This window comes from Desmodus rotundus, chromosome 11, assembly GCF_022682495.2.
Source record: "Desmodus rotundus isolate HL8 chromosome 11, HLdesRot8A.1, whole genome shotgun sequence".
In the NCBI taxonomy this organism is placed as follows: Eukaryota; Metazoa; Chordata; class Mammalia; order Chiroptera; family Phyllostomidae; genus Desmodus; species Desmodus rotundus.
Window position 1 is genome coordinate 15,873,666 of NC_071397.1, and position 26,198 is coordinate 15,899,863.

Here is a 26,198-nt window from a genome sequence, read left to right on the forward strand (position 1 = left end):
GAAGAAAAAAAAGGCCAAAAAGACAGCAAGGGACCCATGAACAGCTCCGTCTATGTGATAGGCAGCGCCAATCTTGTTCGGGGGTGGGGGGGATTTTTTTTTTTTTTTTTTTTTGATGGCTTGTCCTGGAAACACCTCAAGCTCTGCTTCTGTGTCCAGCTCGTTTCTCTGCTGGACTCCTTGATTTTTTTTTTTTTAATCATTGTTTGATTTTGAGCAGTAACCAGGCTTTTTTTTCCAGATGTTAGTCCACACCTATTCATCCATGGTGAGTTTGGATCCACGTTGTACCAGAATTGCATGCTCCCTCCTCTCACTGTCTCTCTCTGTCTCTCTGTCTCTGTGTGCGTGCCTCACTCTCTCCGTCTCTGTCTTCCTCTGAGCGCCTTTGGCTTGGTAATTTAGCACCATAATTGGACGAGGCTGCAGCTGCTTTTCTCTGCATTGTGTGTTCTCCGTCTGAGCTCCTTGAGTCAGCTGGGGAGGGGGGAGGCCAAACAGAAAACTTTTTATTTGCCATTGCAGTTTGGAAATTCAGGTGTCTATTTATTTCTCCAAAAAGAACCATGAAGACTTTACCTTGGCATTTCCACAGAGAGGAGGGAGAAACTTAAACACCCCTCACACACACACACACACAGACCCCCTCATTTTTTCACTCAGTTTACCACTCCAGACAGGACCAGCAGTAACTTGTCTGGGCTTTTTCACCCCCTTGCAACCTCGGGTCCTTCATTAACACACCCTGGAGAGTTAATCGCATTAGTTATAGAAAAGCAACCTTAGAAATAACTCCTTAAAACCACAATTCGACTTAATGTGGGCTTAGGAGATGATTTCAAATGAGATCCATTTCAATCAAACACTATTTAAATTAATTCCTCTTGGGGAGGGAGGGGTGACTGGGAGCTCAGATCAGGCCGATTCCTGGGAGCTCCTGGAATTATCGGGTTGTGCAGGGAGCTCCTGGGCAGCCCACTGGGTTTCTGGTGAAGGCACAAGTTGAGGTTGAACTGGAGGAGCAGGACAGCAAATAGTATAAAGTTTTCTGTGTTATACTTGGGAACTCTGGCAGAGTTATAAAAAATTGTTTAAACCCTTCAGAAGAGCAAACACTATATGTAAGATTTCTACATTTTTAATTAAGAAATTTAGAATGTCCCTCCATAGTTATTTCCCCCTCACCCTTTTTGCTGGCTTTGCACTCTTAACTGAAGGCTCAGATGTCGGTTATGTGGGTGATTCTCCCCATTTCCCTCCCCAAAGCCTTGCGTTTGGAATTGCTAAAAATCATTTGCCCTCTGAGTCAACTTGGCAGTGTAAGTTTCAGATTCTCGCTTCCCCTGTCCCGGGAAGAACGTACAGGAGCCGGGCTTCTCCATTTGTCGCTTGTGTTTTTTTTCCTCTCTCTCTCTCTCTCTCTCTCTCTCTCTCTCTCTCTCTCTCTCTCTCCCTCCCTCCCTCCCTCCCTCCCTCTCTCTCCTTCTCTCTCCTTCTTTCTCTCTCTCGCTCCTCTCCGCTCCCAGGACCGGCACGATGGCGTCCCGAGCCACAGCTCGCGGCTCTCCCAGCTGGGCTCGGTGTCCCAAGGACCGTACTCGAGCGCCCCGCCGCTGTCCCACACGCCGTCGTCAGACTTCCAGCCGCCCTACTTCCCGCCCCCCTACCAGCCGCTCCCTTACCACCAGAGCCAGGACCCCTACTCCCACGTCAACGACCCCTACTCCCTGAACCCACTGCACCAGCCCCAGCAGCATCCCTGGGGGCAACGGCAGAGGCAAGAAGTGGGTTCCGAAGCCGGCTCTCTCCTGCCCCAGCCTCGGGCCGCCTTGCCCCAGCTCTCCGGCCTCGACCCCCGAAGGGACTACCACTCGGTCCGCCGGCCGGACGTGCTGCTGCATTCGGCGCATCACGGCCTGGACGCGGGCATGGGTGACAGCCTCTCGCTGCACGGCCTCGGGCATCCGGGAATGGAAGACGTCCAGGTAACCACCACCACCAAACAAACAAACAAACAAGCAAACAAACAAACAAACGAAAAGACAGTAAATAAATAGCGAATGCTCCAGGAGGGAGGAGCAGCGGGGGTGGGGCAGCTCTGTCTCCTCTCCAGGAGGTAGTTTCCATCTTTAGAACAGGACCCCTGGACACGCATATACAACTGTTTATGTGTGTGCGAACGTGTGTGGCTCTGTGGTGGCGGTTTCTGGAGGTCCAGTTTTAAAAGGTAGAGCCATTAGAAATGAAATCATGAAGGAGAAAATATATGTGTGTTGTTTGATAATTTAGAATCATCAGAATTAAGGGTAGATGTTTTTGTCTTGTCGTAGCTACTGGCTCCTTCCTATTCTCCAGCGCTTTGTGTGAGCAAGCTGGGCACCCTCCCCAATGCACCGCACCCCTCCCCCCAAGCACGTCCCATAGTGGGCCTGGCCAGATGACTTGGCCAGTGAAGACCCACTGCCTAGGGGCCGGGGCTGCTGCAGGAGGCACAGGGTCCTCTCTGGGCTCCAGAGGTTCCTCCTGGATTTGCACAGACTTTGTTAAGCATGACAGTGCACAGTGGAGTAAAAACATGTGCTATATTTGTCCAAGTCAGGTATCACTCTAAATGCCCCATAAGCTGCAGAACCCCTTTCCAAGATAACTGAGTTCCAGAGTCATCACCTGATAAATAGAATATTTGTGGGGAGAGACCCACAAAGACATAATTCTATTTGGGCATCCATGGGGACAACTACCATTTTAGAGATTCTTTTCCCCTTTTGGTCCATTAAACAACCGTGGAGCAATATTCTGCACATCCCTCTTCAGTACCCTCCCTCCATTAATACTCTCCTCTCCTCAATGCCGCCATCCCAATTGAAAGGCATCACGTGTTTATTTCTTAAAACAAAAGGCTCAAAACACTCCCCCTACCCACACACTATCCCATCTGCAACCTACACAATGGAGCCTGATTTGGTTGAGAATACTTGATTAAACTAAACAAAGAAACATCAAAGAAATGGTTTCTAAAACCTGTCTGGGTGATTCTGAGCAGGTCTGCTTTTGCTCTTTAGTTTAAATAGTCTCCAGGAAAGATAAATAGGGTTGAAAGGTATTTAATTGACACTTTGGTCTCATTGGCATAGTTGTATACATTATGCATCATTTTAGACATACATCTGAAGCAAAGGAAAACAAAAATGGGAAGGGGAAAAGGGTGCGCAAGTCCTTCTTCTCTACTTTGATGGAAGAATGTATTTTGAACAGTAAAATGTGGTGGCTGCATCAAATGCTGTCTATGCATAGCCCGTCATGGTTTATTGTTTTAAAAGAAATTCGGTAATTTATTATTTCCAAAAATGGCGGTACCACCTGATTTGTGGCTGAATTTACTTACAGTAATAAGAATGACGGTTTTGTTGATTTAACCGAGCTTGGCTGTCGCTGTCTGAAGATATTGCTCATTTCAGAATATCATATGAGAAAGGAAATATTTAATAGTTCTGGGCTTTTCAATGCATTGGAGTAATGTGTGTCTGGGGGGAGTTTTTAAATTAACCTTCCTGAGTAAGGTTCAAAGTGCTAGATAATGAAAGTGGATCAGCCCATCCTCATTGCTGTTGGCAATGGCTAGCACTGGCTGTCACCCTCACCCTCTGGCCCAGGGGTGGGGGGGCTCAGGTGACCCAACATAGGAATTCCCTCCAGAAAGGAAACGGACTTATTTGATTTTGGATCTTTAAATATATAGTTGTGAAGAGTTTTGAGTGTTTGGCCAAATGCAAAGGGTGAGAGAAAAACAGGGCCAGGTTTGTGCATTTGGGAGAACACCCCTGTCAAAGAGGTGAGTCAGGCCGAGTTGAGTTGCTGCTGACCTGGAAACCCTATGGCAGAGGTGAAGAGAGCTGAAACGAGAGTAATTGCAGGCCCAGGCCTTGAACGTTCTCCTCCCCACCGCACTTCTGTCCCGTTCATTCCCTAGAAGCATCTCAGCCGGCCTTCCGGTGAAGTGGGGAGGCCTCCAGTGCAAAGGGTTGCAGGGTAGACAACCTCTCACCTGTCCCAGACTGACTTGACACAGGGCAGGTGACAAAGGAAGACAGGGGAGAGAAGGTATACGTAGGACCAGCCCCCAGAATCCAGAGGTTCCACTTCAGACTTCAGGATCTGGAGCCCTGGGGCCAAAGTTACACTAACCCGTGGGGGTTTCATTGTTCCCTGCAGCTACGGAATGGGTTGGCTATAAAGAAGTGACCAGAGAGTGCCTGAGCCTGGACCTTAGTCACTTGTTCCATCTCAAGGGCCTAGTGTGAGTTCCAGACCCCCTCTATCCCCACCCCAGCTGCCCATCACATTGATCCCAAAGGTGCTGCCTGGCAACGGGCCTTGCAACCTTGAGTACTCACCTGGGGGGGCTGTTGTGTGATCCAGACACACACACACACACACACACACACACACGCATGGCCACCGCCCCAACCACGAGAGAAGGAGAGCTAATTAACCAAATGCTACTAATATTTTTTAAGTGAAACTATAAAACCCTGTCAATTTCTATTTCAATTTACTTACAGGGGCTATTAAACTAGCAAATCGCTGTTTGGGTTCTGGGTATGCTACATTTCACCCAATGTGTGTGTGTGCGTGTGTGTGTGTGTGTGTGTGTGAGAGAGAGAGAGAGAGAGAGGGAGGGAGAGAGAGGGTGGGGAGGGACAGTGTTAAAAACTCAGAAAACCAGCATGAGAAAGAAAGAGGGACCGAGATGACACCTAGTCTGGAGTTTGTGTAGCTACCAGGAGCACCTCTTTTCTTCTTCCGATTTTGCTCTCTAACCTCTCATCACCTCTGCCACCCACGAGTCCAAACAACATCAGGATGTTAAGTCAAACCTCCCGACACGCGCGCGCGCACGGACACGCGCGCATACACATACACGCACACACTCAAACACACCCTAGTGTCTTAAAGCAACCCCTGGTATCACTTTTAACTAAAGAAGTCTAGTAATTACGAGTCTGAGTTGTTTTTCTGTGCTTCCGCATGCAGTCCTAATTAAATCTTTACGACCCTCCCCGTGACGATTAAGCGCCAGCATGCTGCGTGAATATCCTGTACAAAAACCCAGCAGGCGGCCGTAATTAGATAGAAAATCAGACAAGAGCCTTCTCATTAACTACCACAACTACCCCACGTCGCTGATGAGGCGTATATACATATTTACGTAGGGACGTGAGGGTGAGGTGTGGGGGCGCCCTGGTCCAGGCCGGTGGGATCGCGACTGTGCCCCCCACCCCACAGACACAGGCGAGCGTCTCTGTCCTGCGTGGCCATGTTGCCAGTGCAGGCACGTGGGCATAGAGAGTTGTGAATCTTGTGTGTGGGCGCGTGGCGTGGTGGGGTCTCCTGAGGAGTTTCAAACAAGTTACATGAAGTTATTCTTTAAAAGGCTTTTCACTATTTCTTAAGATTTACATGGCATGTCGCAACATGGAAAACGGTTCTTACTGCGAAGAATAATTTTGTCCTCACCTTTCTGAGGAAAGAAGAGTGACCATTAAAAACCAAAAAAAAAAAAAACAAATGAACGGGCACCCTCTGTGATTAGATCATCTCGTTTCTGATACGCTGCTTGTTTGGGGGAGATGGTCTCTGCCTTTTGAGGAACACCCACCTTGCCTGGGGATACAGCATGACCAGGTGGCGGGCACTGTGAAAACACCGCCTCATTCTCAAGCCCTTTGCTTTTCACTTCTCTGAAGTGTGGGTGACAAATTGGTCCAACTTTAGATTTCTGTGGATCAAGAAAAGCAGCTGTACATTTCAGAAAGAACTACCATTTATTTTCATGGGGGGAGCGGGTAGGGAAGGGAACCCACTGCTTTGGGGGGCCCTGGTATGCACAGCTAGACAGTAAGAGACTCATTCCAACAGCTATTTCCCTTCAGAAGTGCTGCCAACACCCAGGGTGGAAACTCTCCTTGGGAGGGGTGAAACTGGTATAGAAGATGAACGCTCTTTGCATTACCTAGGTGCTGACGGGGAGCATCCGGGCCTGTGTGTGTGTCTGTGTCTCTAGTTACTGCCTTCCAAACAGGTGTGCTTCTTGCTGGGAAGCAGCCGCAGCAGGGCTGGGAGGGGGAGCAAATAGTGCAGGTTGTTCCGAGGGGCTGTTGTGCAGCAAGAAGTTCATAGCGCACAGGGATGTGTGTGGACTTCAGTGGGTGTGTGGTCCTGGGGCCTTGCAAACGTGTTCCTATGTGCTGCTGTTTGCATGCCATTCCAAGCTGCTCAGACTTTAATTAAAATCCCATAATGTAAACTATTATGTATTGGTAAAGTGACTCTAGAGTTAAGATACACTGGGATACAATAGAAAACTGAAATTGCCCTTACTAGTATTGGTGAAATATTTTCAGCTGTTGCCAAATTTTCATAATTCATAAGAGCAAGTAATATAAAAGTTTATATGTCTATGTAATATCTGTTTAATATAGTAGCTCAACCAATATTACATCCCAGAAGTCTCTCACAGTTTCCTTTCTCCTCTTCTTCCACTGGAAGAGTGTATAATTTGGGTGAATTTCATCTCTGTGTTGGTTTGGAGATAATACTGATACTAATAAAACCTCCCTTTGTGAATTAATATAAATGGAAATAACAGAAACTCCAGTTTGGAATGACATGATTTATGTGTGTGATTCTTTAATATCCAGTCAATTTGAATAGTGATGTTTTTATATTCACAGTCAGTCGAAGATGCCAATAACAGCGGCATGAATCTATTGGACCAATCTGTCATAAAGAAAGGTACGGATTATTCCCCCCAAAAGTAAACGAAGTTCTCCTGTGCATTCATGTCTTTATGATGAGTTTTCACTTTGGGGGGACTTCATTATTTTATCGGATACAAATGTTTGTTCACAATTACAGAACAGCAGCCGTGTGGGTGCAGGGGCATGTCGGGAAGAAGGAAATGGGGAGGGAGGAGGGAAAACCGCAGGTAGAAACCCGGGTGAGAGAGAGAGAGGGACAGAGACTATTGCTGTTTTTTCTGATGGTACGTTTGGTAGCAATTCTAGACACTATCTTAAATAACTGAACTACCATCATGTATGGAAGTAGCTGGGAAACACTCCTTTCAAAATGTACTGTAATTATTTCATTGATAACTGGAGTTTGCTGAACTAAGCCTTAGGTCATTGAGATAGTTCCTTCTCTCCTGGTTTTTGTATTTGATTTTTTGGTGGTAATTTTGTTCCCAGTACTCTGTGTTTCATGAGTTGTTTCTTATTTTTTTAATTGTGCCAAATGTGTTGCTAAATATGCGCATCCTGAGAAGCTGAGACAGCCTATGCACATTTCCAAATCTTCCTACATATGCGTTCATGATTTAGTGTGACTGTGGAATCACCCCATACTGTTAAAGGGCATGTGATATTAACAAATGTTTGCAGTCTCTTGTACAGCTGTAAGCAAAATAATTAACTAATTAAACTAATTAAATGTAATTACAATAACTCATTTTGGGCGTATTGCAGCTGCTTAACTTTTCCCCCCTCTTCTCTGACAGTCACTGAGAGAATGCCTGGCGATTAGTGTGGCTGTCGCAAAGCCCGAATGTCACTCACATGCCACAAATTTAGGAGCTCGAATTTGTAAACAGAACAATCTTTAATTATCGCAAGGACTGGTGTTTGGAGATACAGTTTTAACTACAGTAACCCTTTCCTATCCGTGCTGGAGAAGACCTGTCCTTATGTTTGGTGTCAACAGTTCCTAGCTTCAGTGATTTATGATTCATTGGGGCCACAAGACTTTCCCAAAAACAATGAAAAGAAAAGATATTTTGGAAAATAATCTAGAGTCAAGCTGGTGTAGTAGGAGGGCTGTGAAGTAAGGATTCCAGAAAGGGAGAGACATTCTAAATTTTCTTCTTTTACAAGGGCAGAGAAAGTCGCTCTGAGAGGTGGGAGGTGGGTGGTAGAAGCTGCACTTAAAATGATGCCATTTGGCTTTGGAATGTAATATCTGGAGAATAGAAAGGTTTGGGGCAAAAGTATTTAAGTGTTGCTTCAAACATCTCTCCCTCTCTTCTTTAGATAGTATCGGTTCGGTTTTTGGTGCCAGCTTTTGGGTTTGCTTGGGTGTCTGTGCGCTTAGATTCGCAGCTGTGCTGATAGCTCACTTTCACCACATCCTCTTGGGTCTCCTCTGTTGGTTAATTGCTGGTTGACGAGGGAATGGTGGGGTAGGGCTGGGACGCAATTCTCCATTGGCTGGTTTTGTTTCTTCTTTTGTTTTAGTTCCCCCTCCGTTTTCGTGAAAAGCTAGAACTCCTTAGCTTAGGGGTCCGTATCCTAGAAATAGCATTTGGACTGGCAGTGGGCATGCCCAACCGATGACCAATCAGAAATGCTATTAATAGCCAGGCCCATAAAAATATTCCAAACGTAGCCTGCCTAGCCAAAGGGAGCTGAAACTAGTCCTGGATGTGTGATGCTTTCCTCCCAGGGCTTGTGTGTGTTTGTCAGCAGAATGTGAATATTTATGCATAAGGAATGCATTGCTCAGGAATAAGAAAAGGGGAATGTTGACTAAAGTTAATTGGTTTTGTTTTGAAACGTGTGTTACTTTGCATGGCCCCCAAACTTTTTTTTTTTTAATGTGCAACTGAAACACGTAAGTGGCACTCCTGTCACCTTATCGATTTAGGGAGTATGGCGTGAATTGAAGTGTTAGGCTAAAACTCTATTATTTGATATTTTAGGGATGCTTTATTACATGAAGAAAAGACCCTAATATCTTATTTTTATCTTTAGAGAGCCATGGGCAAAATAAGAATAAGTGGTTGATTTATTTTTCTAAATCACTATGAACCACTTAAAATAATGTTATGGGTTCATTAACTCCTTCTCTGCTCTCTGGTCTCCCTCCCAACTTTGCTCCTTCCTCCACCTTTATGAGGGATGCTTCCAAAAGATTAATGTCATAAAAGAGAAGGTAAGAAAGTTTTCTCAACAAAATATTCTACATTTCAACAACTGGCAGGGGACTCAGTTGCTTCCTTTATTTTCCAATGGGCTTTTAAAGAGATTTTTAAAATTCTAACATGTTAATAAAAGTTCCCCAACTGGCGCAGGTTTTGGTGTCTCTGTCTGTGCTTGTAAAGCCAGAAAATTTAGAAATTTAGGCATAAAGGATCTCCCTCCCTCCCTCCCTCTCTCTCATTATGGAAGCACCCACCTCTAAAATTTAACCAGTCCAATTTTTCACCTGTGTGGATATCACACCATGGATTATAGGCTAAGTCTCTTGTTATGTTTGCTATCTGGGCTTAGCTGACATTTCTGAAGTAATTTAGTTAAGAGGAAATGAGTTGTTCCCAGTAGAGAGAGCAAACGAGTGGAGTGAAGGTAGCCAGCGTGATAAATGGCTCTTTCATTTGAGGATCTCCAGAGCTCGTTTACGGCTAATTTTCTGTATTGGCCCCCTTTGAGCTATTAATGCAATCGGCAGGGACCGTGGCCCCTCTCCTCTTAGCTGCCCCATTAGAGATCCCATTAAGCTGCCAAATCTCAGAGTCTCAACTCCATGGCAGGACTGGGGGGAATAATGAAAGGTGCTTTTAAACTCTCCTAATCTAAACCGGCAGAGGGTGGTTAATACGATTTGAAGGGGGCTGGTCAATGAGCAATCAATAAAGTAATAATGAGAAGGATTCGGTACATTAGCAGTCTAAAAATCCAACGAGACATTAAAAAATCATTCTTAACTCTCAGTTCTGTTAAGATTGGGAATCTGGGCTGTCGCGGGGAGGGGGCAGGCAGGATGGTGCCCAGCTAATACCACGATCACTGCCAGCATCCTACAGTCCAACTTAAAAAAAAAAAAAGGCTCACCTAGGCTTTATGAAAAAGTTTTTGGTGCAGTCAGAGGCCAATATGCAATTGGTTTGACACCTTAGGCAGAAAAAAACACACACACAAAAACCCTGGGATTTCTTGGAAAGGCAAGTGTGGCTGGAGTCCAAGTTCAAATGCTGTGACTGTGGGGCATTTTCATTGGTCTTAGGGATATCCTGTTTGGTTAGACTCAGCTCAGTCTCCGCTCTCTCCCAGTTTTTTCCCTGTTAGTTCTGGCCCCTTCCCCCACCCCTCCACATACACACACATTAATGGGTGTGGACTTTCTCTGGAGTGGGGGAGAATAAGAAAATCGCCGATTGCAATTACAGTGGATTTTTGGGGGATTCTTCCTTCTGACTTAAAAGGTAAAGAAGTACAGAGAATCTGTCAGTGCCTCTGGAAGGATATGAGTTTCCTCTCAGAGGAGGTTTGGCTTTCCAGAGCTGACTTGGATCCACTGAGTATTCAAGCAGGAACCCTGAGGTACGTTCCAGCCACCCAGGGAGTAATCAGAGTCCGTAGGATTTCCAAGCTACAAAGGTTATACCCTCTTCCTAACCACCTCCCTCACCACCCCCCGAGTGGAAACCCAGACAGAGAGTAGAAAAATGACTTTCTCAAGGTCCCACATGTCAAGTGAATGATGGGACCAAACTCAGTTTCCAGCCTCTTAGACTTTACCCCTAAAGGTTACCAACAGTGGATGTTTGTAGCTATTTTATGTTCCAGCTTTCTTTGTGGGAATCCTTTAATTTTTCTTTCCAGGATTTTATCACTTACATTTATACACTTGAGATATATGTATATAATTTAACCCTCAGGTAGGTGAGAAACAATGCAAGTATAAGGAAAGGGGTGCTTTGCTGGTGAGAAGTAATTATTTCAAGCAATACTCTACCTCCTGGAGGATTCCTGGTATAGTTTATATACTTAAGTCCATGTACCTTTCAGGAGGACTTAACCCTTGAATCTACTTCTCCTCTTTTCTCCCACCAGCAGATCAGATTCACAGAGGGTCTGTTTCCAGGCAGACACAAAGATCTCAAAGATACAATTTCATGCTTAAGTTTAAAGAATACAGATTAAGAGCTAGTCTTTAAACACTTTGGCTCTATGTACTCCATTAATAAATTATATTTTATCTAATCAGTTTTTCTTCTCTTTCTTAAATAAAACTCCAGTCACTGTAATGAAATATTGGTCAGTTTTTAAACCTTTTTATTCTCTCCCCCCAAAATGCAAGGGGAAATGGAGGAGGAGTGCAAGTATTGAGGGTGTTCCATCCAGAAGTTAGCTCTGCTACCCAACGGAGAACTGAAGAGGGGGGAAAAAAACCCCAGTTTTAATGTATGCACAGAAAATTGTAAACATGTAAAGAACTGAAAGCTTCACGCTGAGTTTTGCTATGCTCCATTTCCTTACCATTTCCTGCTGTCGCTTTAAACCTATCTTAGTCATCTCTGGGTTCCGTGAGCAGGAACAGTGTGCTCATAATTACTAACAAATCAACCAGGCCCTGTTGCTCTCTGGGTTTATTGATAAACTGGAGGAAAGCAGAAGGGAAAAGACCAAGAATAAAATATAGGGTTAATCAGCTGAGCTAAACAGATGTGAGAGTGGAGGGGAAGGTAGATGATAACAGTGCCACCATGGACTTAAAGGAAAGTTGGGACGAGAAATGTGTTCGGCTCTAGTCTAGGTGACCAGTGCTAAGGTCAGGGTGGAAAAGAGTCTTATAACCTGAGGATGAGAAAATAGAGGATAGGAATATGATTGATGCTTAAATTAAAAAAATGGAAATATCTGAAGCATGTCTGTTCAAATAGTTGTCTAAGGATGAAAAAAAAAAAAAAAAAAAAACCAGCCCACCCCCACCCCAGACAGCAGTGTGTTGTCAGAGGCTGGCTGGATTGGTGATATTTAGGTGATAATGTATATGCAGAAAGGAAGGTACAGCCCACAGGAGGGAGCAATATACATTCCCAGAAGGAAATAGCTCTTGTCAGGTAAATCAGGAAATTAGCAATAGTGAAGTTAGAGGGCAGGTTATGAAGTGTCTCTAAAGGCCTCGCTTTTTTAAGAGATTTGGCATCTGGGACTTTGAGAAGCAGATAAAATTCCAATCCTCAGGAGATATTCAGTTATCTGGGAACTAGGAACTAAATTTACCGCTTTCAGCTTAGTGGGGTTTTATTCTGTTAAAATATTCTTAGTATTTAAATATAAAAATGTTGCTGAGTTCAAATATGAGATTTTTATACACTTTATTCCTGTAGTTCATACCTTGTTGAAAATACAAAGGGCCATCTATATTTTGGAGAACAGTGTTCCAATGCTATCTAATGTCAGTTCCCATGACCATGAATTGTTTATAGTGCTCGAATATGAATCTGAAATATGGACATCAGAACCGCTGTGAGCAATGAGATAGATTAAAGTAGATATGGATGCTGCTAAAAAGAATTAAATTATAGACGTTCCCACCCCAATCTATTAAGTGAATTTAACTCCATAGTTTACTCGAATTTAATTAACACTCACACTTCAATTTTTCATTGGTTCACTCTCATATGAGAAGCAACTTCACTGATGAGAATATGAGGGGAATGAGTAAGAAGGAAGCCCCTGTGTAACTCCCCACCACTACCATGTCCGTGTGCAAGATCCACTCTGTTACTTAGTATCACTCATCTGCCCTGCAACAAGGTCTTGGACTCTATGGACAGAGCCAGAAATCTGAAAACATCTGCTAAGAAGTAGCAAAAGGGAATGCTTCAGTCCGCACACCTACTATCCTAGGAAATTCCTTTTCCACCATGTCTTTGTAAAATGCTCGATACAATAGTATCTAATAGATTTGGGGCCTAACTGGCTTTTAGGAGTCTCTAAACAGTCGTGGAGGTCTGGAATCTGTGGTAGAGAATAAGCTGTTACAAAAATATTGTGTTGGTTAGTTTGTTCTATACAAGGGAAATTATACGACTTGTTTGAAATACAGGGTTCTAGACTTCAAATGGCCAAAAGAGCATCTCTTTCCACTACCAGGACTATAGGGTGAGACAGAGTCTTTATTAAGAGGGGGAATGGAAGCCTCCTTTTTCATGCCGGATGCATGTTTCAATAAATCCCCTGGACTAGTGAACAACAAATACTGTTTCAATATCTGGAGGCTTCATAACCCAGTGGAAGAAGCTAAGGTGCAGGGCAAGTGAGGAGGAAAAGTTGCCAGCCCAGTGGCTTCTAGAGCCTGCAGAAAGAAAATGGGGTACAGCAGTGTAGAAGTCCAAGGGAGTGAGAGGCGCCAGGAACTGGGAGTTGACCATTCACACCGCTCCTCGTTCGCAGCCTTCTGGTTCTCCTGCGCCCCACCTCTTCCTGAGGTACAGATGACACTGAAACAATTAAACAGAAATACAGGCTGGAGAGACTGAGTGCGCCTGGGTAGCAGTGGCAACCAGCTGTCAGCTCTTATTAACTTCTGCATAAAACATACCTTGAGTGCGGTTTGTTATCAATTACTTGCCGAAATGAAACAACTGGGGCAAGGCAAGACTGCAGCTCATATGAATTAGAGTGATTGGTTGATTGATCAGGGCACCTGTTGTAAATCATAACTGCTCCAAACAATCACCAGCCGGTGCTTTGCTTTATGTTAATTTGTAAACAAAATTCATGTCACTGCAGAATTGCTTTCAGTGGAGAGAAGCACCTGGGTTCATTTCTAAATGACTCTGTTGTTATGATGTAGGGAAGACTGGGATCCACTTTGGAGGAACCAGCAGCTCTTTGGGGCCCAGCCTTCCCTGGAAATGGTATTACTTGGCTGTTCTTGGGCCCAGCATCCGATGGGCCTGCCCTCCCGATCCGCTCCAGTGATGACCCTCCCCATCGGCAAAAGGGGGAGGGGTTCCCACAAAGACCCTTGGCATTACCATTTCCTGTCATTCATAGTGACAGTCACCTTCCGGTTTCACACCACATGTGGTTATCCTCAGGCGACAGAGGGGGAAACCAAGACTCAGAGAGGTTCAGGGAGATGTCTAAGGTCACACAGCCAGCATGTGACGGAATAGGATTTGCCCGGCTTCAGAGCACAGTCCAAACTCTGGGTTGCAGGTTTTACTGGTTTGTGTCTCGAGCAGGGCGTGGGAAGCGACACTCAGGTGTCTACACACACCCGGGGTAAATTTCCAGAGGAGTGACGGCTTTTCCGTTGGTTTGGACGCAGTGCTCTGAACGCACCGCAGCACCGCTGGCACAAACACTTCCTCCTCCAGCTTTCTTTCCACTTAGCGCCGGGCCTGTGGCCTGCGGTCCCTGCTCACGCACCGACACGTTCTGTCAGCCGGTCACCAGAATCGAAACCCGGTCACCTTTATGGCATTTTTTTTTTTCTCCCTAGTTCCGGTTCCTCCCAAATCGGTGACTTCTCTCATGATGAACAAAGATGGCTTCCTGGGAGGCATGTCTGTCAACACCGGTGAGGTGTTCTGCTCAGTCCCCGGCCGCTTGTCTCTGCTCAGTTCAACTTCAAAGTACAAAGTAACGGTGGGGGAAGTTCAAAGACGGCTTTCGCCCCCCGAATGCCTCAATGCGTCTCTCCTCGGCGGCGTCCTCAGAAGGTAAAGCTCCCCCAACCTAGTTTTTATGGGGTGGTTGGAGCGGGCTCGCGCAGAAGCCGCCTGGACGCCGGACGCGGTTGCCTAGCAACTGGGCGGCCGCCGCGCGGAGCGCGCGGGGAGTCGCGGCTGCTGCGCGCTCCGGGCCCGGCGCGCCACCGCCGGCCTCCGACCCCGGCGCGCAGCCCCGCGCCGCGCGCGTGCTCCCTCGCTCGCCCCCGGCGCTGCGGGGTGCGGGCCTTCCCGCTTCCCGTCTCCGGGCCCGGCCCGGCGGCAGCGCCCTGCTATCCCCGGGACACTTCCAGGGCCTTCTCTCCTGAGTGACCTAGAAGCTACGCGCCCTTACCTGAAACCAAGGTTTCACGGAGGAACCCTTTGCAGTGTACTTGATTAATCTCTCTATTTTGATTAAATTGTAGTTGGAGGCTGAGCCGGTCACAGCCCCCTAATGCACTGCACTCCACAGTTTGGAAAACACTGTCCTAGCTAGACTTGGGACCTCCTTTCTTCAATAGTACTATCACCAACAAAAACAATGATACCACTTTAGAAGTATTAATAGTTATCCCTTGGGACCATTAAGATGCTCCCCAATATTGGAGGCAGACAATCCATACAGTACTTGTGGAAAATGGAGGAGGTGGATGGCTTTTATCTTAGGATTCAAAGATGCCCCAGAAGTCCCTGCCAACGCCTGAACCCTTTGTTAATGTCCCTGAGATGAAGGTGACATTGTATGAGATGGACTTTTCTAGGTCCATCTAATCAGGCATTGAAAATCCCTTTCAATCCTAAAAGTGGCTCTCTGAACAGTACAGCAAGAGAGGGCCCAGTCATTGGTTCTTTTCTGGTATTTTTGCCCCGACCTCAGCGCCTACAGGGAGAGCCTTGGGAGGCAGTAAGGGTATGATCCACAGGCTTTGCTCTCTTTGAATCTTCTAGCTGTGCTCCATTTCGGTTCAGCTTTTCAAGTGCGTCCTTTGAGCCCCAGAGTGTGGAAGTTTCTTTCAATCACCCCCAGGCCTTGAGCGTGTGTGTATAAAACTTGCTATGAGATTAAGTGAGATAATATAAAGTGCTTATCACATAACTAAACTCCCTAAAGTGTTAGTTTTACAGTTATGATTACCATCATCATTAGTTTCATGTTTCAGTCTTCCTTTCCCTTTTAACCCGACTCCATTTTATAGCGACTCCTGACCCCTTCCTTGCAAAGCCCACCTGTTTCAGCTGGTGCCTTCTAGTCTCCAAACCACCCAGTTCTTTCCTCTTTTCCGCACGGTTGTGCTCGCCCAGTTTCTGCTCACCTAACTGGCTGCACGACAAGGAAAGAGCTGGGGTGTGTGCATGTGTAACTTCTACCTTCTCTAGACCCACAACCTACACCGTAATTATTCCCATCTGCTATCATTTTTCTCACGAGATTAAAAAAAAAGAGAAAGCACTCAATTTTTTAAATGCCCTGTATTGCAGAAATTAAGCAAACCTCAGCAAACTCTCAGCAAATAACCAAAAGGAAGGGGGCGGGGAGGAAATGTGCTAACCTCAAGTTAAAACCTCTTCAAGCTCCACTGGGCTTTAGATTGCTAAGCCTAAACTTTGTTTCAGGAACACTCCGAGGTTAATCAGAATGTTAATTCTTGCAATTTCAGAGCCAAATCGAAAAATGGGGGGAGATCTTTGCGAGAAAGGCTAGAAAAAATCGGTTTGAATTTACCCGCGGGCAGGCGCAAAGCAGCAAATGTCACGTTACTCACCTCCCTGGTGGAAGGTAAGCAAGACGTGTGGCCATTTCACGAAGCAGCTGAGCTTAACTGTCAGCTGAAGACTGACATTTTACACATTTCATGATTAACTGGAAATCATTGCAATTGTTGTGCCCTTGTGAGTGGATGTCAAGTGACTGTGTGAGAGAAGTTCAAAGGTCTTTTTACTTAGAGGAAGCCAGCAATTGTAGAGAGGCCAAGGGAGTGTATGAAGGTCCCTACGCTGTGAAGAGTACTCAGGTCCAGCCTCCAAGCCAGTGCAGGGGTCACCTCTGTGGCCAGGTACAGGACAGAGTGTCTGAAATAACCTCTGAACTCTTGCAAGAGTAATTCTGTGAACAGCAATCTATGGTATACCCCTTCTCCTGCCCACATTTTACCTCTGCATCAGTCGTGGAAAACACATTGTCTATTTATGAAACTATTATTACATTCATAACCCCTAATGGTTACTTTGAAATTCCTGTCACTCCCAGAGCCCTATATCCTGCTGATTGATTAAGAGGGATTTATTGTTATTGAAATACAATTTAGTAAGGCCCATGATGCCTAGAAGATTGGGCGGGAGGTGAAGGAACATGGAGGGAGTCATGTATGATCTTCAATGTAGATTCATCAGTTGTGAATTAAAGGGGCATAGTTATAACAAACACATTATGATTTGCTCATCCTTCTGAGGTTGGGGGTGATATTTATGGTATGTAATAAAGAGGGCCTTTCTGCACCGTCTAGACCAAGGGGATCTGCTTTTGAATTTGTGGGGTGGGGAAAGGATAGGAAATACAGCCAGACAGTCTTAATGGAGGAAGTTGTAGAATTATCTCCAGAGTCTAACATGTAGGTTTTTTCCTTCTATTTTTGTGGGTGAGGTATTATGACACTCTTCTGGGTAGCTGGTTTTTGGAGGAAGAGCTATCGGAATATTTAAGCAGCAACCATAAAGTCATCACATTTACAGGCACTGCATTTCGCCAGCTCTAAGGCAAAGTTGCCTGGCCCAAACTTCCTCTCCAGGGGCAACCGTCACCAAATATCCATACCACACTTATTAGTAGTCGACTCTCAGCCTGGGGGGTTAACTTTTCACCCTTCAGGGAACTGGTAATATCACAATCCCTATTTTGAAAAGCAGTCAAGGTAATCTCAGCCCAAGACAAGGATTTGGATAGAGAAGGGAGGAAACTGAAATTCCAATATTTTGTTGGCAGTTTTCAGTTTTATGAATCATTCTAAGCACCATGGCTGAAGTCTTTTGTCGTTACTGCCATAATGATGATTTAAAGTGAGATGTGTGGTCCTTAAAAATAGTGTGGCTATGGGATAATTCAACATATTTTTCATGTTTGGGGTCTTCCCTGGAATCCCTGAGGCTGTGCTTTAAAGGGTAATAGTGCCTATGTGAGAGAGGCTTCCACATAAGCTGAGGAATCTCTCAGATATCTAAGTTTTCTTTTGCTGCCATGTCACCTTTGTGCAGTGGAAAGTCCTTAAGTAGGAGGATGAGAACAGGGAACTCTGGAGAGAAGAAACCTGAAAACTAACTAGCTGGTAACAGGCAAGGAAAAATAAATATGTCACTGCTGGTTAGAAATACTCATTCCATATACATTTCACACATAATCTTTAATATATGTAGACATCTATACATACAAAGTTTTGTTTGAACATATTAGTTATTAATAAGATATTTTCCTCTAATACAATTACAGGAAGATACAAAAGATAGGAAGACTTTTACATTTATTTAAAATGGTATAACCGATGATACCAAAAAAGTGGTATCCGGCTTGAATATCTAGCCCAGTGTCCAGGTGCAGTTTGTAAGGTGGGTCCTGACTATATCCATCCAGTTACCCTAAGGCAAGGCATGGGGTGTGGGAGACCTGAAGCTACCCAGGGAATGTCTAACTAGGACTTGGCTGAAAGGGTGATCAGGGAGAGCGTGGAAAGAGACACAGGGGCAAAGTTTCTTCTATCAACTTCAACTATAGCCTGAGAATCATTTTTATTTCAGGCATCTGTCACACCTCTGTAAATAATAACAATTGACCAGAGAGCCTCTCTCCTGCCCAGGAATGACGAGGGACTGAGTGCTGAGTATTACCTCTGCTGCTTTTTATTTTCTTTTATTTTTTCAGGAGAAGCCGTTCACTTAGCTCGGGATTTTGGGTACATCTGCGAAACAGAGTTTCCTGCCAAAGCTGTTTCTGAGTATTTGAACCGGCAGCACACGGACCCCAGTGACCTGCACTCCCGAAAGAATATGCTGCTGGCCACCAAGTGAGTGTCGAGAGTCCCTGACTTCTACCCTGCTGACTCACCTGGATTGGGAGGAGGCGGAGGGCAGGGCAGTGCAGACGACCTCCTTTTTTGGGCAGAGAAAGTGCTCAGCGGTAGAAGTAGCATTGGTTGGCAACCTGTCTATTGCTGGCTAAGAAGCCCTCCCTCTCAGCCCGCTGTCCCTCCCCCGAGCTCCCCCCAGCCCACCTCCTCCCAGGCCAGTTGATTGTGGGCTGTGGGTTTGTCTCTGTCTCCTCTTTCCCAAGTTTCTGGAGGAGGATGGCTTTACGAATTTGAATTCAGAGTATTTAGAGTTCTCTTCCCCAACCCTGGGGATGTCAGGCAGATCTTTTCCGGGTGGGTCCCTGTTCAAGTTATTCCATGGACATCTACGTGCATATTTCTGCCTGGGTTTCTCCTCTCCGCGTTACCACCACACAGCCACGTGTGCTCACTCGAGTGTCTTTATGTCACCCACGTGTGCCCATCCCTACCCGCAGCTCTAATTACTCTCTTTCCAACGTTGCAGTTTGGCATCTTCCACAGACATAAAATTTACTACAACTCCAGAGGGGAAAATAGTAAATCTCTGGCTAAATTTAGGTCTAGAGCTCATTTGAACTTTTACAGTGGGTTTTCTATTTATTTGATTTACTCCTGTCTTTGGCTTCCGTGTCATATTGTTGGTGTTTTATGGCTGGCGAAGGCCTGCAGTGGGCGGCGCTGCGTGCGCCCGCACGTTTCTCTCGCAGGCGCGGCCCAAACAGCGGCGCTCATTTATTTAGTGCTGGAGGACGCGGTTTGTTCCGTTGACAGCGTAATTTAAAGAAATATATGGAAGGCTGAAAAATCATTTGCTCAAATTTGTCCAGATGTTTTTGAGACGTGATTGGAATTTGATTGCCCCTTTCCGCAGGGTCAAAAAATATTAATGTCCCAGAACTTTAATTGCTTACAGACCCTGGTTTGGGCTTTGAAGATTTAAAATGTTTGACTCTAAGCGTTTGTTCTCCCCAGTTCAGAATTTCCTTTTTGGCACTTCGGTAATGAGTACAAACTCAAGCAAAGACTTTAACCATCTCTTCCAACGATCAAAACCTGGCACCCATCCTGTTTTTACAAGGTTTTCCTCTGATGTAACACTCGCACTATAATAGGTCTTTGTCAGTAAATTGCCTTCCTGCTCCCCACCCTGGTGTCTGGTGGTGGGGGACCAGTCGGTGCCTTATAAAAAGGTAAAGGTACTTGGGGGGGGGGGAATAAAACCAAACTGTATAAACTAGATGACAGAATTCCACAAATGACTCTGTCATTTCCCTAAGGAATGCTTGTAACTTTCACCCTTGAAGCCTCTGGCTTCTCTTAGGCCAGCGCTTCTTAACCTGGGGTGAGCCCCAGAATCATCTGGGGAGCTTTTTCAAGATATTTACTTGTGAACCTAGACCCAAGCCTCCCAAATTGGAATCAGTGGACGGGGAGGCCCGGATGTGTACATGTGAACCCCACAGGTGATTCTGAGGTACCTCCGCCTTGGGAAGCACCCTCTTTAGGTACCAGTTTCTTCCTGGGTGTGAGGATATATGTGTGCATTTTGAGTGGAGACACCAGTGGAAAGAGGGTAGAGAGAGGATGCTTGTTAGTGTTCTCTACGCACCAGCCTTAAAACCAAAAATCTTTCAGCTGCTGCACCTGGGGGTGGGGGAGGAGGTGTTCTCTAAGCTAGCCATTCCTCTTCCTGGTGGTAATCTCGTGGGAAAGGATGCCTGAAGGTCACTCACTTTGGCCTCCAGGTGCCTGTGCCTGTTACCTGTTGGCCAGGCCAGGTGTTACCAGGTGTCAGGTTATCCCAAGGGGGCCTGTGACTGGACTTCGGTAGTTTTTTCTTTTCTCGCCACCCACCACTGATTGGAGGCAGGCTGATGGGATGAGCCCGCCAATCGGTACAAGGCTGTGGCTTTTGGGATGCCATGCCTCTGACTGCCAGCAAAGTGAAGCCATTGTACCTTCAGGGCTAAAATCCTCCTGTCCACCTCTTATATTAAAACTTTCTCAAATAAGCTCAATCCATAGTTAGGCCCACAGGATTTCTAAGGCTGGGAGATTCCTCTAAATGGTAGGTGCCTTGAGGAAATAAAAAACCTTAAACAAATAAAAATCTACCCTCCCCTGTGTCTTAACCATCTACCTTTAGGTTTTATTTAAACAATGTAGGAATCCTTTTATATTGACAACAATTCTGTTGTACAAAGATTTTCAGTCACCTACACTTGAAAGAAAAAAGGGGGGGAGGGGAATGCCTCCCTTCCCAAATACTGCAGGTAAACAGATTTTTGCTTTGAATGGAATCAGCATTCTCTTCTGCAATAAACAGTTGCTTGCCCTGGGCCATGCAAGGCTCCAGCAATCTGCTTCTGTGTTAGGGACAGGCTTGTGGCCGAGGGGCCTAAATCTTTCAAGGCTTTTTGAGCCTGATCACCAGGAAAGGCAAGGGAGAGGAGGAGAAAGGGCTTTTAAATGAATTGCCAGGGTAGAGCTAAAAATTAACTGAATATTCAAAATCAATCGCCAAAGCCTAGCGGATTTCCCAAAGCACAGTTATACGGTCCTGGAATGGAGGAAAAAAGACTCGACTGTGGGGGGTGGAGGCTGCTAGACTTTGGGAAGCGAGGGGTGCGTAGTGCCCCCACCCCCGCTTGCTTTCCTTCCAGCCCCAGCTGCTCTGGAAGGGCGAGCGCTGGCAAAGGAAACAGAGCGGAATCGCTCACATTAGCCTCGCTCTTCGGCTCTACGGTGAGCGGCCGCCTCTGGGCTTGTGTGAGCCTCTCCTCTCTAATGCCAATGACAAGGACACGAAGGGTGATTTTTGTGTGTGTGTGTTCCTCTCCCACCCCTCTGCAGGCAACTTTGTAAAGAATTTACAGATCTGCTGGCGCAGGACCGGACGCCCATAGGCAACAGCCGGCCCAGCCCGATCCTGGAGCCGGGGATCCAGAGCTGCCTCACGCACTTCAGCCTCATCACGCACGGCTTCGGCGCCCCGGCCATTTGCGCCGCGCTCACGGCCCTGCAGAACTATCTCACCGAGGCGCTCAAAGGCATGGACAAGATGTTCTTGAACAACACCACCACTAACAGGCACACGTCTGGGGAAGGCCCAGGTAGTAAAACTGGCGACAAGGAGGAGAAACACAGGAAATGAAAAATGTTTAAAAGGAAAAAAAATGTTTTAAATACAAAAGGAAAACAGAAAAAAAATTAGCTTTAAAATATTGGATTGGCTTTGGAAGAATTATATTAGGTAGAATACACATACAATCAAAACTAAAACAAACAAACAAAAAAAGCTAAGTAACTTAAAAACTGAGGCGCACAACGGAGCAACAGTATCGGTTCCCAGTGTCTATTTCAAGATACACTTGGAGACAACCGTCCGGATTTTCCACTTCGGTTCTTCCGAGCTTAGTAATACTGATAATAAAAGAAAACCATGATTTTTCCCCCCTTTGGAAAATAAACATAAGACTAACCAGGAGAAAACGCTAACTTATTGGGAGAAAATCGGAGAACTGTTGGTGTCAGTGCTTCGACAGCTGGTTGACTGAGACGCACGAACTTTTTAATTTTTAATATTTTTTTAGGATACTGTCTCGCAGTCCCCGCCCTTTCCCCTCACCCCGCTCCTCTTCCAAGTACCCTTTTCTACTCCATTGCCTTCCCTTCCTCGAGCTGTCACGGAAACCTTCCGGGATGAACGCGAGTGTGGTTATTAGCCCTTTTGCGTTTTGTTTCAGTCGCCTGGGTCCCCGCCCCGCCGGCGTTTTAAACTCGCCGGCGCCCAGCTCCCCCTCCCCGCCCCCGCCCCCGCCCGACCCTTCGCAGACTGCGGGAGGGCGCGGGCGGGCGCGGCAGGAGGCCCACGGAGATGCGGGCGGTGGCTGCAGCTTTTGGTGGCGCTGCCAAGCAAAGGCCTCCGCAGCTGCGGAAAATCCGGACCAATAAGTTGATTCAGACTCATCACCAGTTCCTTTCAGAAATGTTACTAGTTCCCAGCCTTGCCAGCATCGGCATACAGAGAACCTTGCATTTGTTATAATATTTGTGTCATCTACCAATTTTAAGAATAATAGTAAAAAAAAAATGAATACGTTGATTAGTATGTAATTCCTTCGGAGGGGTATGTACCATTTCAATTCTCTTCTGTTTTCCAAAGCTTTGCCCGCATGGTTTATGAGCTTCTTCAAAGAGGACTGGGGCTTCCTACACAAACTATAAGGTACAGAGAAAAAAAAAATCCGATCCCTTTTTAATCAAAGCCTGTGTGTCAGCATTCTGCAGGTGCACTTCTTTAAAGAAGCTCAAAGGGAATAATTTAGAAGTGGCCGATAAGAGATTGAAGCAGCTTTGAGTCTAGTTGCTAACAGATACCTCAACACGAAATTCTGGGGGACAGGGTGGGCTGCAAAATGAATTTTAGGGAAGAAGAATAAGGGTTCTTGGAGTTCAATATTTTAACAATATTACCTTGCCATTAAAATGGATTCTATTTCCTTGGGCTCTTTGGCGATTGCTGTTTTGGCGGGCAAATGAGCAGCTTTGGGAGTGGTCATGGGGAGAAGGGGCGTGCAAGCTTCTGTGTCTCAGCAAAAATTGCTTTCTTTCAAGATGCTATATGAATGAGGCGTTTCGCCCCACCCCCCGACGTGCACTTGTTTTGGCATATAATGGTAAAATAATGCAAAGTGAAAGAAGATGTATTTCAGCTTTGAATTTACTGTCTGCATGCACTGGGACTATTCCCAGTGGGCAAAGTTTCATGCATTTAATATTTCTCACTTCTGGCAGCCCTGTTCCTTTCTCAGGCTTCACCTGAGCCTTATCATGAAATAAGATCTGAAACCCATTGTCTCCGCCCTCCCAAAAGCAGTGGGAAATCCCCAGGTGAGGGGTGGGTGAGCTAGTCTCTAAATTTAGTATCCATACAGGCACCTCTTTATACAAAGTAGACGTTAGGGCCTTTGCAACACCCCTTGATGCAAAGATCCAGATATCTGTTCAACAGGGTTTACAGGGAAGACCCTCTGGGACTTTCAGTTCTGCCACCCAGATGGGTCTTGGCCTAGGTGCGTGGGCAGGGGCAGGGGGAGGGTGGAGTGGTGGGTTGGGTTGAGGAACCTGGTGAGAGCTTTGCGCTGACAGTTTTATGGGGGAGGGAGTTAGGGAGCTGGTTTCAGGTCACCAGGTGGGCCAAAGCATAGGTTAGTGTCTCATCTCTGCCTGTTTACCGCCAGCTCCTTTGGGAGGCTTAGTCCTAGAAGAGTCGAAGGAGTACCAAGGTCGGGAAGTAGACCTTACGGAGAGTGTAGACACTCCATCTCTCCAGCTGAGAAGCCTGCGCCTTAGTCGGAGGGCCTGGCCGTTTGCATTAGATGTATTCTGATTGCGAAAGGCCAGGAGAAACCACACTGAAAACCATCGTCTCCTTTCCTTGCAGGGCAACGCGCCCCACGCGTGTGACGTGCGAGGGACGCGATGGACGCGCCTTGCTCTTACTGTGCAGGTCCTGAGAGCGTGGGGGCCACTCGCGCCCAGTCGTGTTGAGGACATAGAATCAGCCGCTGCAGGGGCCGCGGGCCTCGTGGGCCTTTGCTGCTCTCGGTCTGATCTTAAGGGCTAACTAAGGCGACCGAGATAGCCCCATTCTCCAGTAGGTAATGGGGCGGCGCCCCAAGGGCTGCAGGCGGAGAGGGGTCTCAGCGCTGCCCAGGCCCTTTACTACCAGCGGCCACCCCGGGGCGCCTGCTCCAGGAGGGCAAGTGCCCTAGAAATGTCCAGAGAACCGGAAGCTTCCCCCGGCTTTGCCAGGACGAAAACTCTCTCCATCCTCAGGCTCCTAAAGGCAGGTGATGGGATAGGAATGGTCCACCTTGGCTATGCAGACTTCCGTGGCCCTTCGCCATGCATTTGTGCGCCCCCACCCACTCTACCCAGAGAAGTGGAGTTGAGCGCAGGTCTCCGCCGCCCCACCACAACCCCAGTGGCGGCAGCCCACTGCCTCCTCGCCTTCCCTCACTTCTCCTTCTATGTGAGACCCCCCCCCCCATTGCTTTCGTTAGCCAGGCCCGCTATGTTTATGTCATAATTGAGTTATTAAAAGATTTGGTTTCCTTGGGCCCATAAATCAATAAATAGTAGGATTAACGCAAGAGTTTGCCTTTTAAATCAAGGGAAACATTTAAAGCAAGCCTTTTTGAGCTTCGTTTTCAAACCAAGCAGGTGAACTGCCACTCTCCCTCCACCCTCCATTTTTTAGACAATTTAGAAGGCCTGGTGCCCCCTCCCAAATGCTCGGTCCCAAACCAAAATGGCTAAGATAGAAAGAAGTCAGGATGTGGCAGCGCTGCCCTCACACATCCCACTTCGCAAGTTCCTTTGGAGGCTCTACAGGTCTTCTGACCATGCTGTGCCCACCACCGCCTCTTCCTACAGGAACTGTGTGCCTCAGGGGGAGCCCCCACCCCAAAAGGCGCTGCTGGGCGAGGATTCTATATCAAAGTGATCTTGAACTTCTCCCCCAAACTGGGAAGGTACCCACCCCTGCCTTGCCCCAATTTACTTGCATTTTCTCTCCTCCTGTCAGGTTCCACATCCTTAGCTTTCTCCACCCCCACATAAAGAACCTAGGAGGTTTCTCAAAGACTGGGCTCTTATTTTCTTTGGCCGAGGAAAACACTGTCTCTTAAGTAATTATTTCACATCCTAAGAAAACTTTGGTCGAATGGAAACCCCTGAAACCCTGAACTTACCTACACACTGTTCCTCCGGTACAAAGCCTTACTTAAAAGGGCAACACATTCCTACTTAGAGTGTTTATAGAGAATTTGTCATCACATCTGATATGCTGTATGCACAGTGCGTTATATGGAAAGGAAATAACCTAAACCATCTGATGTTGCCTCAAGAATCCAAACTGTGTTTTTCCCTCCTGTGCCAATGTCTGTGAAATTGTCGGGGGGAAAAAGAAAGAAGAAAAATATCAAAATTCTTTTTTTTTTTAAAGTGGAATGAAAACTATTCTTTAAATGCCAAAATTGACTCCTCTGTTGAGTTGGTCTCTAGTTCAGTAACATTGTTTCACCACACAATCAAGAAATATCAATCTATTGACTCTTCAGGAGAAGAGGTCTGGAAGGTGTCCATGTTAAGTTTGTATATATTTATTTATGCTTAATTTAATGGGAATGTGTAAATATGGCGCGCAAGTAGTTTGGGATTATTTATCTGTGAATCTATACCTCTGTGAATGGGTGGTAAAAAAAAAAAACAAAAAACGCTTGACCCTAGATAGAATGCTATCTGAATTTTTCTGTTCTTTATAGACAAACTGTTACGGTAATGGGTAGAAATTGGTTTATTGTCCAGTGTTGATCTGATTTACATAAATAAAAGATCGTTGTGTTTTTGTTGCGTTTTCATCTTCCGTTTCTTGAATATGGATATATGGATATTGTTTAATTCTACAAACAGAAAAAAACAACCATAGCCAAGAAGTTTTTTCTTTTTGTTCCCTCTCATCAAAGCATAGGCAATGTTTTTGTTACATAATAAATACAATAAATTTTGCTTCTCAGAAAAGTGGACAC

The 26,198-nt window shown here is 46.0% G+C and overlaps 1 protein-coding gene across 5 annotated transcripts in view; it reads left to right on the forward strand.

The window, feature by feature from the left end:
- TFAP2B (transcription factor AP-2 beta) overlaps positions 1 to 26,018 on the forward strand; it is a 29,124-nt gene extending 3,106 nt beyond the window's left edge. For 3 of the 5 annotated variants that reach the window (XM_024557743.4, XM_053913877.1, XM_053913876.1), the window contains exons 2-8: positions 242 to 268; positions 1,527 to 1,985; positions 6,735 to 6,795; positions 14,296 to 14,515; positions 16,165 to 16,283; positions 18,417 to 18,558; positions 21,457 to 26,018. In XM_024557743.4, coding sequence (XP_024413511.1) covers positions 242 to 268; positions 1,527 to 1,985; positions 6,735 to 6,795; positions 14,296 to 14,515; positions 16,165 to 16,283; positions 18,417 to 18,558; positions 21,457 to 21,757 — 1,329 coding nt within the window. In that variant the 3' untranslated portion in view covers positions 21,758 to 26,018. The remainder of the gene's footprint in view (positions 1 to 241; positions 269 to 1,526; positions 1,986 to 6,734; positions 6,796 to 14,295; positions 14,516 to 16,164; positions 16,284 to 18,416; positions 18,559 to 21,456) is intronic. The other 2 variants (XR_008425539.2, XM_053913875.1) reach the window with 2 other exon arrangements.
- Positions 26,019 to 26,198: the final 180 nt, after the last annotated feature.